General features: G+C 36.7%; 2 protein-coding genes and 1 long non-coding RNA gene across 3 annotated transcripts; 2 read left to right on the top strand and 1 right to left on the bottom strand.

The window, feature by feature from the left end:
- Nucleotides 1-169: 169 nt before the first annotated feature.
- On the bottom strand, nucleotides 170-7208 carry LOC115410039 (uncharacterized). The gene is made up of 4 exons (XR_003934041.1): nucleotides 7149-7208; nucleotides 2444-2553; nucleotides 2003-2284; nucleotides 170-1886 (listed from the first exon to the last, which is right to left on the bottom strand). It is a non-coding gene; the product is annotated as an uncharacterized LOC115410039 (long non-coding RNA).
- Nucleotides 7209-12977: 5769 nt separating this feature from the next.
- On the top strand, nucleotides 12978-13415 carry LOC115410037 (histone H2B 1/2-like). The gene has a single exon (XM_030121443.1). The coding sequence runs from the start codon at nucleotides 12990-12992 to the stop codon at nucleotides 13362-13364; it is 375 nt and encodes a 124-aa protein (XP_029977303.1). The 5' UTR covers nucleotides 12978-12989; the 3' UTR covers nucleotides 13365-13415.
- Nucleotides 13416-16597: 3182 nt separating this feature from the next.
- Nucleotides 16598-18124, top strand: LOC115410018 (histone H1-like). Its single transcript, XM_030121422.1, has one exon. The coding sequence runs from the start codon at nucleotides 17012-17014 to the stop codon at nucleotides 17606-17608; it is 597 nt and encodes a 198-aa protein (XP_029977282.1). The 5' UTR covers nucleotides 16598-17011; the 3' UTR covers nucleotides 17609-18124.
- Nucleotides 18125-18431: the final 307 nt, after the last annotated feature.

Consider the following 18431-nt stretch of genomic DNA (forward strand, 5'->3'; position numbering starts at 1 on the left):
GGCAAGCACTATGTTCACTGAAGTAAATATATTTTTCTCACCGAATTGTGATGTTTGTCACATTTCAATGATGTAAAGATCGGATAAATGTGACCTGGCCGCTCAGACTGAAGTCGCATTGAAAAATATCGGATACATATTGGATTTAGGACCACATATGAAAGTGGCCTTGGTCGGATTTGAAAAAAAAAAAAAAACGAATTTGTGCTGTTCAAACTTTCTTTAACAGATTGGATACAGGTCACATATGGGCAAAAAAATTGGATTTGGGCCACATTTGCCTGCATGTAGCCATAGGTTTAGAGAAGTGACAGGATCTAAAATAGTAAAAAAAAAAAAGTGTTATATATGTGCTGGATATATAATATATATCAATGATAGGAAGCCACACAGCCAGGTGTTGACATTTTCACACAATTAATATTAATATCCAAGACATGCATGATATACTCACATTAACCCTCCATGATAACGTGTTGCATCCAGGCAACACAGAATGTTTCAGTTTTTTACTGTAAATTAAATGTAATTTTATTTAGCAGTGTTATCTAAGGGTTGGGAAACTGAAATTATTAAAAAAAAAAAAAAGTTTTCCTCAGAAAATGACAATACTTGCATATTGCAAATTAAGATGGAGTACAACTGTATTTAGTTTGTAGGAAAGAGAGTTAGTATTATCTAAATGTATTTGCCATAAGTAAGATTTAGTAATCCATTTCTAATATGCAAGTCACATACTGTATCTATACATGTGTCTGCCAGCTTATCACTGAGGATGAGGTGTCATAGAGTGATGAGGAAGTTAAAGTTGTGGCAACAGTTAAGCTGAGGAGAGTGAGGATGAAGATGACAGAAGTATCATAATAATAGAATTAGGTCAGAGTAAGAATTAAAAAGATGTGATGGAGGTACAGGCTACTGGGGTGTTTGGATAGAAAGAAAAAGAAACATGTAAAAGTGCCAGTTCAGAAAAGGTGCTACATTTGTGTTTTTCTGAAAACACATATGAAAAATTGATTCCCCAACTTCTTCTCTGTTTGTTTTTTTTGTTTTATTGAGGGTTAATAACTAGCTTTAAGGTTTAATCGCCACCTACTGGACTAGAGCGTTGGTCAGGAAATAACAACAACAAAAAAGAAAAAATCATCTCTGCTACACATTATATCCTTTCCTTTTCTATTTAAAATGCTTCATCAACTTTCATAAATAGTGAGGTGCATTAATCTAAAATAGATTTTAGGAGATTTTTGGTAAAAGTGCTTCTGTACAAGCAAATCCTTGTTTGTGCACATGTTAGTAAGAACAATGTGCAGGTTTGGATAAAATTATGATACGATTAATAACCTTGTCTGTTGTGTGTATAATTGAAAATTTTAATGGTAAAATTATTTGACAGTTTTTATATATATATATTTTTTTTTTAATTTGTACAACTGAATATGAAATGTGCAATGCATTAGAAACTAGATAAATCTATTTGTCAAATGTTTGGTTAAATAAATCCAATTCTTTTTTTCAGCATGAAATATTTCAGTGTGTCTGTTTGGTACAATGTTTCCCTGAGGAATTAAGTAAGTAAAAATAAAAACATATCATCAACTGGAGACCCTATCCTCTACAGGCCAAAACATAACTCCACCTGTAAACCAGCTGAAACCTTAAACAACTTTTAACCCTCACATTAATAGTTCACACAATGATACACTGTCATATTATGCTCTTACATGAACTTTTTGAAGAACTTTGTCTGTATTTATTACACACTAGCCGCAACACTAACAGCAGACCAAGAAGAGCGATGATACCAAAGATAGAACCAACAGCTACAGTCACCTCATGTGGTATTTTAGGAGGCGATGTTGTAGCCTGCACCACTCCTTCCAGTCCTACAAAGAAAAAATAGCGATAACTTAACATGTGAATAAAAGCTTACTTATCTATATCTGAATATGACATAACTTGGATAACAATGACACACTTTAAGATGTATAAGGCTACTCACTGTACACTTTTAGCTGAACTTTTGAGCTGGGCGGGACACCACAATTTGAATGGATGGAAACACTGAAATCTTGATCTTCGTTAACATTGAAGAGATGCAGAGACAATTCAGTCTCAGTGCAGTTCAGTTTCATTCGGCCATGGTTACACTTTGCTTTATTTGCTTCACAGATACAGGGATCTACCACACACTTCTGAGATGCATTTGTAGATATGTTACATTTTATTGTGATGTCTTTCCCAGCTTCAGCGTGTACTGTTTCATTGCAGCTCAGTGAAATTCCTGACAAGTAAAAAAAAAAAAATATGTATATATATATATATATATATACATATATATATATATATATATATTTATATATATATATTTGTATTATTCAAATTGTAATTTAATTAACACTTGTGATTCTTGTACAAGCAGTCTAAAAATCCCTGTAAGTACCTGCTGTAGCTCTGATTTGAAGGATAATAACAAAGTAGAGCAGATTCTGACATGGAAGAAACATCTTGAAAAGTGTTCTTTGTCGATGAACAAAGGGAACGACTCCAAAACTGAAAAGCAATAATAACATATATAATATTAGATACATGATCCTTGATGGAAAAGAGTTGCAGTTGTCACTTAATAACTTGTGGCCAGAATATCTCTATCTATTACATTTTTCTGAGGAGTCTTAGGTCCTTCAGATTCAGTCAAAAGATGCTGAAGATGATCCATGAGTCTAGTTTTGACTCATCAAATGAATATGCAGCACTGGAGCTGGACTCACTCACTGTGGTGTCAAAGAGGAGGATCTAGGCTATCTTGGACATTGTCTCCCACCATCTCCATGATGTGGGGGCTCAGTGGAGGAGTGCTTAAAGTAACATACTGTACATCGATTATTCATAACATTCTGACCACTGATAGGAAAAGTGGTAACAATTTTGGTTATGGTATCACAATAAGACCTGTTGGTGGGTGGGATATGCTGTATTAGGCAGCAAGTGAAAATTTAGACCTTGAAGTTGATGTATTAGAAACTGCAAATCGGACAAAAGTAGTAATCTGAGCAAATGTGACAAGGGAGAAATTATGATCTCCAAATCACTAGGTCAGACCATCTCTAGAACTTGTTGTTTATTCCCAGTGTAAAGTGACCTACCTACTAAAAGTACCTAAAGAACAACAACCAGATCTCCAATCGAACATCTATGGCGCAGGTGTCAAAGTCCTTGAGGGCCGGTATCCTGCATGTTTTGAACATTTTCCTCTTCCAGCACACCTGGTTCAATTAATGATCAGCTCATCATCCAGCTCTGCAGAAGCCTGATGATGATGTAATGGCTTCCAGGTGTGAAGGAAGAGGGAAATATCTAAAACATGCAGGATACTGGCCCTCGAGGACTGGAGTTTGACACCCATGATCTATGGGCATTATTACTACAAATGTTGCGTAGACCCCCCCTTTTTTTTTTTTTTACAAAAACAGCTCTGACCCGAGCCCTAGACTCCACCAGACCTCTGAAGATGTGCTGTGGTATCTGGACCAAGACTTCAGCAGCAGATTCCTGAAGTCCTAGAAGCATTGAGGTGGACCTCCATGGATTGATGTAATGTGTATATGTATTTTATTGTGTTGTATGGTGTAGTATTAATATGATGATCACTTACTTTTTATTGTATTGATAATATGGTCTATTTAAATCCCAAATAGGGACAGAAGATTGAAAATTTGCAATAGCTAAAAACTCTGTCCAGCATTGTAATTGCTGTCTTTGTATTGAAACTGTTAAATTGTATAATCCCTATTGTACTGTGTTCGGTCTGAATATTTATTACCTCCGCCAAGGAGGTTATGTTTTTGCCAGGGTTTGTTTGTTTGTTTGTCTGTCTGTTTGTTTGTTTGTCTGTCCGTTAGTGTGCAACATAACTCAAAAAGTTATGGACAGATTTGGATGAAATTTTCAGGGTTTGTTGGAAATGGGATAAGGAAGAAATGATTAAATTTTGGTGGTGATCGGGGGTGGGGGGCCCCACGGGGGGGGGGGCACTGATCAGCCTTGGCGGAGGTCTGCGCTCTCCGAGTGCTTCTAGTTTATTTACTTATTTATTTATTTATTTATTTTTTCTCCTGTACTGTCATAGGCTTCACAGTACTTGCTAATTTTTCTCAGCAACCCTACTCTACTCTGTGATCCATTTTAGTTCTATTTATATTATTCAAATAATCTTCTTAATTACCTCCGCCAAGGAGGTTATGTTTTTGCCAGGGTTTGTTTGTTTGTCTGTCCGTTAGTGTGCAACATAACTCAAAAAGTTATGGACAGATTTGGATGAAATTTTCAGGGTTTGTTGGAAATGGGATAAGGAAGAAATGATTAAATTTTGGTGGTGATCGGGGGTGGGGGGGCCCACGGGGGGGGGGGTGCAGACCAGAAAATTTCATCAAAATCTGTCCATAACTTTTTGAGTTATGTTGCACACTAACGGACAGACAAACAGACAAAGACAAACAAACCCTGGCAAAAACATAACCTCCTTGGCGGGGGGGGGGGGGCACTGATCAGCCTTGGCGGAGGTCTGCGCTCGTTGGTCGTTGCTTCTAGTTCCGCATGTTTCATTAGGGTCTCATTATCAGTTTTACATAACACAAACATGAGTGATCTGTCACAAAACCGAATGAAAGTCTGTGAAGTACAGGCAGAGAAATGTACAGTTGGATGTTTAGCTCATAGTTTATCTTTCTGTCCTTCCACCTGGATCCCTAATACTGGTATGAGTTAATGATTAAAAGTCATAGATAACCAGCTGATTGTTTCACTATAGGCAAGATCATAAATGAAATAGTTAGAGCATAATCTGATCTGTCGGCCTTGGATTCAGATCAGGAGGTGATTACATCAAAATAATTCACTTTCCAAATAAAGCATATTAATTATATAAGCCTAAGATGCAAATTAAAAAAATAAAGCAAATAATTCTGCTTACAAGTTGATCTGTAATCTAAAAATGGTATTCATCCATAAACAGTACAGGTATAAGAAAACAGCACTGTTGCTCATACAGTAAAAAAACAAAACAAAAAACAAACCAAACAAAAACAATGAATTCATGAAATGATTGTGACAATGTAATTTATTTTTGATAGAAAAAGTGTAACTGGAACTCTGTTTGTAATCATTACACCTTATCACTTTCTGACTGGCATAGTCGCACGGCTGGAAACACAGTATTTATGTACACATATTTATATTTCACTTTCTACTGTTTTTTGAATATCTGCAAAATGAAACATTTCTTTCTGGGATCAGTAAAGTATTCCAGTTCTGATTCTGATCTCAAGAACACTTTGACAGAATTTCTTTCCATTTGGTACAAATGATAAAACAGGATGAAGCTCTCAGAGTCCCAGCTTCATACTTTTATTTATGAGCCTGGACAGACAGGTTAATAGCTGTTTGACTGGTTGACAGTTATAGAAAACCTTCCCTCAAGTCTCACCTCAGATGACATGTTTCAGTTTGGTGTAATATAACACCTCTGAAAGGAAGAAATGAAATGCAATTCCCTTAAACCCTAGGGATTCCTCTGGCTGTTTTTGTAGATTTTTGTCATTTTTTATTTTTTAATTTGGTGGTCATTATAGCTGCATTGTGGTTTATGGCACACATTTCTGCAAAACTACTTTCTTTTACATATATCTGTTGAGTTTAACGTGATGTTCTCTTTCAGGTCTCAGGTACACTACAGGCATTTTTACCAACCTTGAGCCAAAAATGTAAATGCAAAAAAACTACAATAAAATCATCACATATCAATATTTTTTTCTGCATAAATCTTTTAAACAACTTCTGTCAAGCATATCTGTCTTTCCTGTGCAATTTTCCCACACTTAAAAGGGATAGACTCACTGCTGAAGTTTCACTGGATTTCATTCAAATTAATACACCTTTTGTCAATTTATTTCTCTGCAACAACTCCAGTCTACCAAAAATTCAATAATTTTCAGTTGTATTAAGAAAATAACACAAGTAATGAGATATTTTCCATAAAATACATGATGCAGAGATATGATAGTGTTTCATATTAAAGTCCTGAATAGGTCAAATTCAAATTTCATTCCGTTAATAGTTTTTGTTCAGTGCAGGACCCTTAAGCCTCATTAATACAATGAAACAACATTTTTCAATCTCACATAAAACTTCTAATGCAATCTAATGAGTATTGTTGCTATTTTTTGACCTATCCAACCATCAAATCACCAGCAATACACCAGGCACCCAACTATTCAGTGTATACATATGGTAGTTTTGAGCACAGCTGGAGTGGGTTAACAGATTTATGTAGATAAAAGCAGAAAACATATTGATATATGATGATTTTATAGCTTTTTTTGGGCATGTACATTGTTGGTTCGAGGGTCCATAGAGGACAACAGGTTAGAGGGATCCACAAGGGTTAAAGTACTATTAAAAAGCGTCTCAGGTGCTTTCACTTACACAGATCAGATGTGCATGAAATAGAAACTATGTTAAGGTTGAACTCAAAAAGAAGACAAAATATATAAAAGGGTATTGAATTTCTGGAAACCGAGAAGTAGTGTCGCAGTCTATTTTCTCATGTTCTTTACACTTAACGTGTAAAACTGCAATTTGCAGTTTCCTCTTTGATGAAGCCACACATGTCACATTTTTGGGGTTAAATAATGAAAGTTTCAGATAAAAGTATAATCAGCTAAAGGAGCACAGAGTAATAAGCTGTAATTATTAGCTAAAGTTGTACATAAACTGTACTGTGGTCCAGCTCCAGCCAACAGCGATAAAATACTTACTTGGCAAAACAGATTTAACAGTTTAGCGACTGATGTTTCAATGCAATGTGCCTTGAAATGTGTGTAAAACCTCGACTGTTTGGCTATATGTGAACTTGACCTGCATGATCAGATTTTTTTTCTCCTTATCTTAGTCACTTAAAGATGGATAACTTTTTGTTTAATAAGACAGAAAACCACAACTTTTGCTTTTGTTCTGTCATCAGATAACACAGGTTACGTTCTCTTACAGTAATCAGATCAATAGTATCCATTCCCCTTAAAATAAATGTGCTTCTTATTTTGCAATATTTGCATTTTTGTTTTGCAATAAAGTAAATAGAGAAACCTTACCTTATAGAGTGTCTTCAAAGGCTTGTGTAAGATCAAGGAGTAATTCTTATAGAAGCAAAGGTGTACTATGTCAACAGGCTGCCACACCTGGGGGCGTTCCTGCCGTTGAAATGGGATTTCACACATTGCAAAACATTAGAGGACTAAGTGAAAGGGAAAGTGTAGGATTTTGTGTAAATACTCAATGAAGTAAAGGAATGAAAAGATGGACAGTAAAATAAAGTAAAATACACAATTATTTAAAACCATTCTATAAAAAAATGTGAAAAATTAAGCTTTTCTGAAGTAAAAGAAAAACAAAATGCAAGTGTTGGTTTAACTAGTACAATATTCATGTGTTTTACTATTACTTCAATGAAACTAAAAGCACTACCGTTTTGTTTAGTTAGCAAACAGACATTTGTTTGTGTGTTGATTTGGAAGCTGACTTAATCTGTTTTAGGTGAAGAGTCAGCACATTAGATTTCACTTCTGCTTAATAACAGACATAAACAATAAATGCAAAAAGTTATTCTGGAATTGCTGCTACAGCTTCATAATTCACTGATAAATCAAAATGTCAGAGGAGAAAAACACACTCACCTTTTACAGTTATTCCTGGAAGTCAGTTTATGCTGAAGCTTTGGTGGTTCTAGCTGATATTTTTGTATCAACATCACTGTTTAACCGACTGTTTTTATCTTAACTAACTCCATGATCCGTGACCGTAGTGGTCAAAGTCTGATCGCTTCACTTTACACTGAAACTGGACGAACTCACCACAAAAACAGTAGCACTTCACTTGTGAAAAGCCTGACGTATATATTTTCTTTACTTGTGCAGTTTAATTCTATCAAATGTTTCCAGCTGTGTAGTCTGTAATACCCATTCTCCTATGACTTTGTCAAAGGTGTTACATCATCTGTGTCAAGATAAAGTTAATGTTCAACATTACATGTGAATATGCACCATGTATTCTGTTGTCAGTATGCTCAACAACAGACTTCTATGGCCTAATCCCAATTTCTCTTTCTTCACACGCCTATCAGACTAGAAAACAGCATAATATCAAAGAAAAAAAAAAAAAGAAAAAGAAGCTCAAATGTACTAGTCTCAGTATAGCTTGCAAAGGTCTGCAGGTATGGAATGATATTGACAAAGACAAATGTCTCCAAATGCACATGCTTTTTTAAAGAGAGATTTAGGAGGCAACTCCTACTGGATTATGCTCAAATCTGAATTGTCTTTGCCTATACAGTCTCGGAAAAAAATAATTAGACCATTAAAAGTCATCAAAAACAATGGTTGTGCAATCAAGTACTAACTCTTGTGTGTATCATGTGACTAAAACAGGCAGAAAAGAAAACATGGAATGTCTAAAAGCACTGTTTTTGGCAGTACAATGCCTCAGCTATTGATCTAAGAACTTGAGTGATTTTTGGTTATTATCAAGAAAACATGGAAAATGGCAAGGTATCAGCTCTAGAATGAACTCTTATAAGCTATTTTTGTTGTTATCATTATATTTATCCAAACAAATGTACCTTTAGTTGTACCAGGTATTAAAATGAACTAGAAATTGAAGAAACAAGGGTGGTCTAATAATTTTTTCAGCAACTGTATGTAACATTGATTTTATGACTGTTGGTGACTAGACCACTTGGACCTTGTTAGGAGTAGGGCTTAGATTAGATGCACATTAGGGGAATTATCATTATTAATATTATTACTTTATTTTGTGTATGCGAGTGTGTGTGAGAGACTGCGGATCACTGTACTTATCATGTAAACCTGTACTGTGTGAGTGTGTGGGTGTTTGAAAAGGGTGGGTATTTTTGAGTTTGTCTTACCATAAAATGTGTTGTATTATTGTTACATGTGTTATTTATTCGTTGTGCCTGGGCCCCTCTCAGAAAGCTTTTTAGCTTTCCAGGGTGTCCTGTTTCACATAATGTAAATGCAATATTATATGTTTTTACATGTGGTTCTTTTAAACGAGTGATATTTTGCTTTTTTTTTTGTTTTTTTTATGGAATTATGCATTTTAAAACATTTCCCTGTGGTCTACACAAACTGTAAATGCTCTGCTTGGGTCTGAATTCTTCATTAATTCAACTCCACAAGTCCATCTTCAAACCTATTTCTGAGTAATGATACCAGAAAGGTAGTTTTGAGCGCTGGCCCTTTAAATGCAAATGAGACACTTCATGCCCCACCCCCTCCAGGTTGTTGGCTGTGTTAGTCTGCCCCGTTCAAGCAACACCTGAGTATTTTAGGTAATCGGCTCGAAGTTTGGACATATTTTCGGTATGGACTACAACCGCTGCTACTGATAAACAATTATGTCGTACTAGGAGAAATGTTCGTCGGAATTCTTGACCTTATATATGCAAATGTCATGACGTAACTAGTTATAGACATAAATAGTAGACATAAAAGTGGGTTTTGCAAAATATGACCCCTTTTATAGGTATGTGAATAAATAAATGAATGAATGAATGAATGTTTTACTAGAATCAGATATGATGTGAATATATGTGAGGTAGTTGATGACCAAAAGCATTTACTGATTTAATTTATTTATGATCTATCAATACATCTAAATAATTCTTGTAAAATCCAGTTTGTCATCTTTTCATGGTCATCAGATATGACCCATTTGGACGTTCAGAGACTCTATAGAGAACACTGAAACATCAGCATTTTCTGCAACATTGATTCACCAATAAAACCCAGGTAGTTCGACAAATGATAGTTATTCATCATATAGTCTGTTGAGAAAGTCAATTCATTTTTCGTCAGTGTTCTCTGTTTTGATATAATCACCTTTAAATTTACTCTGAAATTCTGCACAATCAGTACATTAAATAGTGGAAAATACCTGATTTTCATAGAAAAATACAGAACACAGAGAATTATATCATAATAAATGGTGATACATCACTTAGGAAAAAGCTAAATGTGGAGACCAATAATTTGGAAACTGGAATAGTTCTAGGTGTTTAAGGAATTAACACAATGTGAAATTCACTGCAAGAGTTTCTTCTTTGTGAAATGTTCTGAGTAAAAATGTTCAGTTACAGAGTGTACATATTTTAGGCTTGTATGTGAAAACTCAAAACAAAGTAGTGGATCTCCAACCTTTTTTTTTTTTTTCTTTTGCAGCTGAATTATTTCCCTGACCCTTTTCTAACCCTAACAGGACTCTTAGATGTCATCACAGCTTAAATGCAACAGTTATGTCTTATTTTTAACTGTTAACGTTATCTGCAAATTTTGTGCATTCATGTTGTTTTACTAGTGAGTGGAAAATAACCTATGTTTATCATTCTGGCATCAGGGTGCAGTGCAGTACATATGCATGCAAGGAATGTAAAATAGAACGAAAACATCCCAATTATCCTTCACTTGGATGGTGAAATCAAACAGTCCTTGACGGGACACGAAGCAGCTTTAGATTAGATTTAATCTGTGTCCATAAAGTATGACTGTTGGAAAGAGAAAAGAAAATACAGGGATACATACAAACTTAAACAGAATATTCAAATCTGGGTTTGACTTTAGACATCAAGAGTATTGATGAATTGCCACCAGACTGAGCTCCAGTTGTGCTAAATGGTATCTTACATGATTTCTCAGTGGTCTAATGTTCTGTGTTTAGCCATAAACAGGTCACACTTGCCACAGTATTCCCTATCACATATCTGTTTACCCAGACTGTGGCTGATTTCTGATTCTCAAGATTTACTGCAGGTGATTTATGAAACCAACATTACCATCTTGTGGCCAAATAGCAGAACTGATTCACTTATTCTGATCTTCAACAGGTTCTAGGATGATGATTCAAGCAGAATCTCCTCATCTCAGAGGTGTTGAGGAGAGGTGGCCCATAGTGATTTGTTTCCGCACTGCAGTTAATGGGTAATATTAGGCTTTTGTTAGCTGTATTTAAGAACCCCAATGATGTTCTAATAAAATGAGAAGCAATTTCAAGCTTACATTTCACAACTGTTTATCTCATTACATGTTGCATTGATCACAAGGTTTTTTTGTATTCACTGATAAAATTTCATGCAATGCAAAGGAAACTATTTGGATTTTAATGATCTCATAAATTCGTGCTTCACAAAATCCAGTGAAGTTAAACTTTTTAATGTTTTAGCTCTTACTCAGGATATAAAACCTTAAAAAAAGCCTGATGAGATCTTGCTTTGGGGCAGTTTTCCTCCTTGATCCACTCTCTCCAGCATAGTGGTTCTTAACCTGGGGTGAGGGGTGCCAGAGATCCTGGGGGGGGGGCATGTGAGGCTTTATCCTCATTGAGGTTAAAAGTTGTGAAAATTCTATGTGTGGATGTTAAATAAAAAATGCTCATACACCCAATAAGATAATCAAAAGTTTGTATGAACTCACTCAAAACATATTTTGTCTGCATTTAAAAATATCATAGTATTTAGTAGCCATACCCTCTTGACCTCTGAAACTTTGTGACCCCCACAACAGTCTGGTCAGGTCACAGATAATTCATCTGAGTTTTTTTCCCCTGTTGTCAGTGAATCATCATATATGTATAAAACACCATGCCTGAAAAATGCAGATGACTCAACAGTATCAAAAATAAAGTTGAGACTTACCTTTAACCCATAAAGACCCAAACATCCACCAGTGACCAAAAGCATCTACTGATCTAAAATGTTTAATACCTGTTGATCCACTAATTCTATCAATACATGTAAATAACTGGTGTAAAATCCAGTTTGTCGTCTTTTCATGGTCATCAGATATGACCCATTTGGACATTCAGAGGCTCGATAGTGTTTATTATACTGTTCTATACATGTTTTAGTTTTAGTATCTGTGCATGTGTCTCCACCTACCCCCCCCCCCCCTCCACCCTCTCCCCCAGTCTCTCTCTATCTCTATCGCTCTCTCTTTTCTCCTTCTTTACTTTCTCGCTCTAACCCCAACTGGCCATCCTTCAGGAGTCTAGGTCTGCTTGAGGTCTCTGCCTGTTAAAGGGAAGTTTTTCCTCGCCACTGTCACCAGTCATAAGTGTTTGCTCCTGGAGGATTCTGTTGGGTTTCTGTAAATTGGCTTAAAATTTGATTTGATTTGATTTATCTCCCCTTTATGTGAAGCACTTTGTAACATGTTTTAAAAAGTGCTATATAAATAGAGCTTTGCTTACTTATTTACTCTGTAGTTACCATGGAAATATTGTCATCTTCTACAACATTGATTCACCAGTAAAACCAATGGAGTTTGATAAATGGTAGTGGATGAAGACAGTTGGTTTATGTTCAGTTAATGATGTATTTGCCGAAAATGTCACTTTTTCTTCAGTTGTCTCTATTTTGATATGGCAACCATTAAATTTACTCTGAGTTATCATGTACATCTAAATTAAAAATAGGAAATTAAATATAATAAAATACATAATTACAGTGGAAAATACAAAATACAGTGAATAATATGATAATAAATGGTAACAAATGCTTAAAAAAGATTAAATAGAGAGAATTAATTTAGGAACTGACACAAAAGTGGCACTAGGTTTTCATAGGTTAACTTTTTGGTTTTAGTGAAGGACAGGACAGTTTCGATGGGGGGTGGGGTGGGGGGTGGCTTGTCTTGGACACAAGCGGGGGGTGGGCTCCAAGGAAAAAAGGTTAGGATCCACTGCCCTGGAAAAACAACCCCCCCCCCCACACACACACACACACTCAAACCACCTCCAGCAAGTGGTCAGCTGGACCAATCAGAGACAGGGAACAGGGCAGCCAGATTTACATAGAGCAGCAATAAAACTAGCGGTTCTGCGTCAATGAGGTTATCATTCTTAGGTATTACCGATTATCAAATATGCCTGAACCCGCAAAGTCCGCGCCCAAGAAGGGCTCCAAGAAGGCAGTCACAAAGGCTACTGGCAAAGGCGGAAAGAAGAAGAGAAAGACCAGGAAGGAGAGCTACGCCATCTACGTGTACAAGGTCTTGAAGCAGGTCCATCCCGACACCGGGATCTCCTCCAAGGCTATGAGCATCATGAACTCGTTCGTCAATGACATCTTCGAACGTATCGCTTCTGAGGCCTCTCGTTTGGCTCATTACAACAAGAGATCCACCATCAGCTCTAGGGAGATCCAGACCGCCGTGCGCCTCCTGCTCCCCGGTGAGCTGGCCAAGCACGCAGTGTCTGAGGGCACCAAGGCTGTGACCAAGTACACCAGCTCTAAGTAAACTGGCCTAATTCAATGTATAATCAACGGCTCTTTTAAGAGCCACCCACTTTGTCTAAAGATAACTTCTATACTTGTTGCAGTAAAACTATGAATACGACTTATTAAAACAAAAACATTTTGTTTTATCAAGGTTTCTAAGGGGTCTCAAAAGTCTTGACCTTAGATATTTAGTAAATTTAAAAGGTATTGAATTTGATTTGATGGCTCCAAAGTTAGGTTTCCATAAACTTGTTTGCTGCGTTGTGGTTAAATGTCCAAACTGCAAAGAGTTAATCTACTAAATTCCAACCTGAGAATTTATATTGAGATTAGGAGCCGATTATCACGAAATTTGCAGCCCCTGTGAGAAACGACTTGGAACGGTGGGAATCAAGGTGTTGGAGTAAGTAAATGCATTTCCCTAAATTCTAGGAGTCACAAAATTTTGCTAGTATTGTTGTGAACTAGGCATTAAATTCTGTTTTAGAAAGGTCTTAAATTTAATTTGTAGAAATCCTGTTTATGGTATGACATCAAAATTGACCAAATCACTACAGATGTGACCCATTGCAAACACTAACAAATCTAATAATGACCAATAGTCAAAGCATTTACCCTGTCTAAAACTCACTAACCATCTATGAATATAAGGCATTTGCCTTTTACTGTTGCATATGACATGAAAATTACAGCATCAGAGGAAACTTTCCATCCTTCCAGTTTGAAGTATGCATGTTATTGACTACCCAGTTGAGATCATCCCTAGAAACTGCTCTCATGGCAATACCATTTTTACTGTAATACCCTATATTTCATAAATTATTTTGTGGAATTTAGGATGTGCATGTGCAAATTTCAACACAATCCGATGGAAAATGGGCATAGAATACACCTACAGAATTTAACACGGAACTAAAAAAAAAAAAAAAAGACTTTGGCAGTTGAGCTTTTATTGTGCACCAAATAGATCTTTATTATCACTCTCACAGGAACAATGAAAATCAGTTTAGCAGCTCAGTTCAGTTTAGCAGCAAAACACTTAGTGCAAAAGGGAGTGTATAAGAAAAAATATCACAGAGTATTAAGAAAAAGTAGGACTGTGCAAAGGCTTCAGAATAAAATATTAATACACGTGTGTTATGCCATATTCTGAGCTCTATAATTTTGGGATGAGGTATTAATGTTGTAATTAATTGTTGTTGTACCGATATATGACTCCTATTTTAAGCGTTTTATTGTGTTGCAGTTGAGATTTTGTTCTGGGACTCAATATCTCCATCTAGATCTAAATGAATATGTAGATACTCAAAGCATATTTACAACAGTAAAACACCTTAGCTGTGGCCTGTATGCACTGTATAGCATCTGTGTTTAACATGAAGCTTGGATAAAGGAAATCATTGTATTTCATTGACTTGAGAGTATAAATTTTCTTGACACATTTTAATTCCAGTTGTGCTTTTCTTTTACACTTCTGTGATGCGGTGAAGTGTGTGAATTATGTTAGTTGTTTAACGATGCAAAAGCCAAACAGGTTGGTAAATAAAAATAAATGAAGAAAATGTAGACAAAAACTATCTGAATGGAAAACTGAGGTACTGAAACACATAAACCAAAAATAAGTCATCTCACATTCCTATTTTGAAGAACTGAATGTGAAATAAACCAAACCAGTTTCTTAATATCATGTAAACAGACAAACCTTTATTGTTGAATTCTCATGAATTAAAATGTTTCCCCAAATGTTTCCTGTCTGTTAACAGAGGAGGACATGGGGTTTCACCACGGTCTCACCATTTTTTTCTTTTTTTTTTTTTTTAATTCCTGTCTCAGAAGGCGCTAAAATACCTCAAGATAAATTATGGGGGGAATGCACATACGTCACTTCCCCCCTGGGCCATGCCCCTCTAAGTCAGACTGAGTGGCAAAAACAAACCGGCCTAACATGGCATAGCAGTAACTACAGCAACACCGGGAAAAATGTGGAATATAACATGACATTAAAGACAGTTGGACTGGACGTGGATCCTTACAACTACCAAACAAGTGGTCTACTAACATTGATATGTGGCCGGAAATCACATATCCTGACATTTATATGAACCTGATTTCAACCCCAGGAAAATACACAATGCAAAGGCTGAAAGCATACAAAAGCCAAAGAGTTGTTGACATCCTTGTCATCTTTAATTAGAGGATTACAGCTGGTGAGTGCTTTCAATTCAACATACTGTTGTTTTTGAGGTTTTATGTCAGTGAAGATGTATTTTCTTGGCAGTGATTGCCAGGGTAAAGGCCCAGCAGTAGTTCTCACAGTTCACTACTGATTTACTGTAGTTTACTGTAGTTTAACCCTTGTATGTCAAGACATAGACCTAAATAATGAAAGTCATCTTATCATATCAGTTTAGAATTCTGGGTAGTATATTAATCTGAGCCATTACCAGTTAGTTATCAGTGTGTTTGGTGTCAGCAGAAAAGATATAATTTAATCTAAAATTATCATAAACATATGCATTGTTGAACTTTGAGACTGAAGAAACATGTTGCGTAACTGTGTTTTGATTTTTACTGGATTTTTCATGCTTCTGAAATCAATTTAGACAAGAAATAAGTGTGAAAACCCACCGATGGATGCAGTCCGACATGGTGAATATGTGATGTTTGGAGACAGTTTAAAGTGAATCCAGAGCCCTATTATAATTATTTATTATTTATTTAATGAAAGACAATGTACACAATATTTCGCATTAACAAAACTATTAAAGCAATAAATGCATTTTAAAAAATGATCATTTTTATCAGATGTAGAGTCAAGAATTTAACATTGAATTCACTGTTCATTTGAACTAGCTGAAATATTTATTTCATTAATATGTTTTAATTTGTATTGTGTATTGTATAAAGTTCCACCCTTATTTAAAACTGTTCTTAACTTCTGTCTTGTCCTTCTGTATCAATGTCTGCAGACACTGTGTTAGATGAAAGTGATTCATTTGTTTGATGCTGATTACTTCTATTTTAGAATAAGAGGTAATACTTGGTATTTCATTGCGTCAAAATAAGTAAATAAATATGGATTAGATCATAGACGTAGAAACAAACAAAGTCAAAGTCATTTCTCAGCTGTGGTCTGTCTGCTCATGTGCACCATGGGTCTCGGTGTGTTTGGTGTCATCGGAAAAGCTCCATTTTAATCCAAAATGTTCCAGTACAAATCAGTTTTTAAACTTTGACTCTCCTAACCAACATGTTTTCTGACTGGACTAGCGCTTTTGTTGAAACTCTGATGGATTTTAATCATTTTAGGAGAGAAATAAATGTGAAAACGCGCCGAGCGGTGCAGTCCGACACGGTGAATATGTGATGTTTGGAGACAGTTTAAAGTGAATCCAGAGCCCACCAGAGCTCTACATGACCTCAGGACGAAGAGACACAAGTCCGCTACAGATTCAATCAGTGTCCGCCTTCAGAACAGGTCCTGGATTTGTTTATAAGGCTTTTATCAGTGAAGAGAAAACACAAGTGTCCGAGTATCCTGACTGCACGGAGGACACAGTGGCTGAGTTGAGTCTCCACGGTTCTCATGGTGTGTTTAATTCCACCCCGTGCTCTGTACATCGCATCAGTCTAGTTAGACTCTGTTCTGAATAGACACTCGAAACTATGGCAGAAGTCGCTCCAGCTCCCGCCGCCGCTCCGGCCAAAGCCGCCAAGAAGAAGGCCGTGAAAAAGGCCAAAACCGGACCCAGCGTCCGCGACCTCATCACCAAGACCGTGGCCGCTTCCAAGGAGCGGAACGGCGTGTCTCTGGCGGCTCTGAAGAAGGCTCTGGCCGCAGCTGGATACGATGTGGAGAAGAACAAGGGCCGCATCAAGGTGGCCGTCAAAAGCATGGTGGCCAGTGGGGTCCTGACCCAGACCAAGGGCACCGGGGCTTCAGGCTCGTTCAAGATGAGCAAGAAGGCGGAAGCCAAGCCCAAGAAGAAGGCTGTGAAGAAAGCAGCTCCCAAAGCCAAGAAGGCAGCGGCCAAGAAACCTGCAACCCCCAAGAGGCCGAAGAAGCCAGCAGCAGCAAAGAAGGCCCCGAAGAAGTCCCCGAAGAAGGCGGCCAAGAAGGCCCCGGCGGCCAAGAAAGCAGCAGCAAAGAGCCCCAAGAAGGCCCCCAAGAAGGTGACCAAGAAGCCTGCGGCCAAGAAAGCCCCTGCAAAGAAGGCAGCGGCCAAGCCCAAAGCAAAGAAGGCAGCAGCCAAGAAGAAGTGAGCTGAACCTGAAGAGCATTAAATGATTAAGGAAAAAAAAAAAATAATCAAAGGCTCTTTTAAGAGCCACCCACAACTAAATTAAAGACTCAACTTCAAAATTTATACAGTTTGTAAACCTAAATAAAATAGAATTTCCTTGTTACATAGAAGTGTATAGTTCTAGAAATAAAAATCTACAAAGTAATGACAATTTAAGCATTACAACCAAGGGGGGAGTAAAAAAGATTAAAATCTGATTCTGGTATTTAGATTGCAGAAATATTTGTCCTTTCGTTCCTCAAACTGATGAACTACATTCATAAACTGTTAATCTGGTCTGGGGTACCAACAGGCAGCTCACTGGAACAGCTTTATTATTTCAGAGAAAGTTCTCTGATCTCAGATCAGTAGATCTTGGGCTCGGATTACAAATGACCTTTGACATGTATATGGATATTTCTAGAAGAGCTCTCTGGGATGATGACCTTACCTGAGAAAAAAGAAGGGAAAAATAAAAGCCCTTAATAATAGAACTCTGGACAGACATTTGATTGGACAATGTCACATTTGAAAATTAATTGGGCAAAAGATATTTCTATAGCAGTTAATAAAATATAGGCTGTCATTTTAATTAGAGGTTCAGTTGATGATTAGACGTAGGATCATTGCTAAATTAATCCCAGATACATCTGTTGGCTCATTTCAGGTTCCAGAGCTCAGGCTTTGTTTCCTGGGGGAGATGATACCTGTCGATCAGTTACAACTTTTCAATTTCATTATTTATGTGTGATGGTAAGTGTGTACATGTATTTCAATGTTTGTATAAGTAGGTGTAAGCATAT

The sequence above is a fragment of the Sphaeramia orbicularis genome, chromosome 19 (assembly GCF_902148855.1).
Source record: "Sphaeramia orbicularis chromosome 19, fSphaOr1.1, whole genome shotgun sequence".
In the NCBI taxonomy this organism is placed as follows: domain Eukaryota; kingdom Metazoa; phylum Chordata; class Actinopteri; order Kurtiformes; family Apogonidae; genus Sphaeramia; species Sphaeramia orbicularis.

What these genes read in the sequence shown, in the direction of transcription:
- LOC115410037 (XM_030121443.1), top strand. Translation starts at nt 12,990, where the DNA reads ATGCCTGAACCCGCAAAGTCCGCGCCCAAGAAGGGCTCCAAGAAGGCA.
- LOC115410018 (XM_030121422.1), top strand. Translation starts at nt 17,012, where the DNA reads ATGGCAGAAGTCGCTCCAGCTCCCGCCGCCGCTCCGGCCAAAGCCGCC.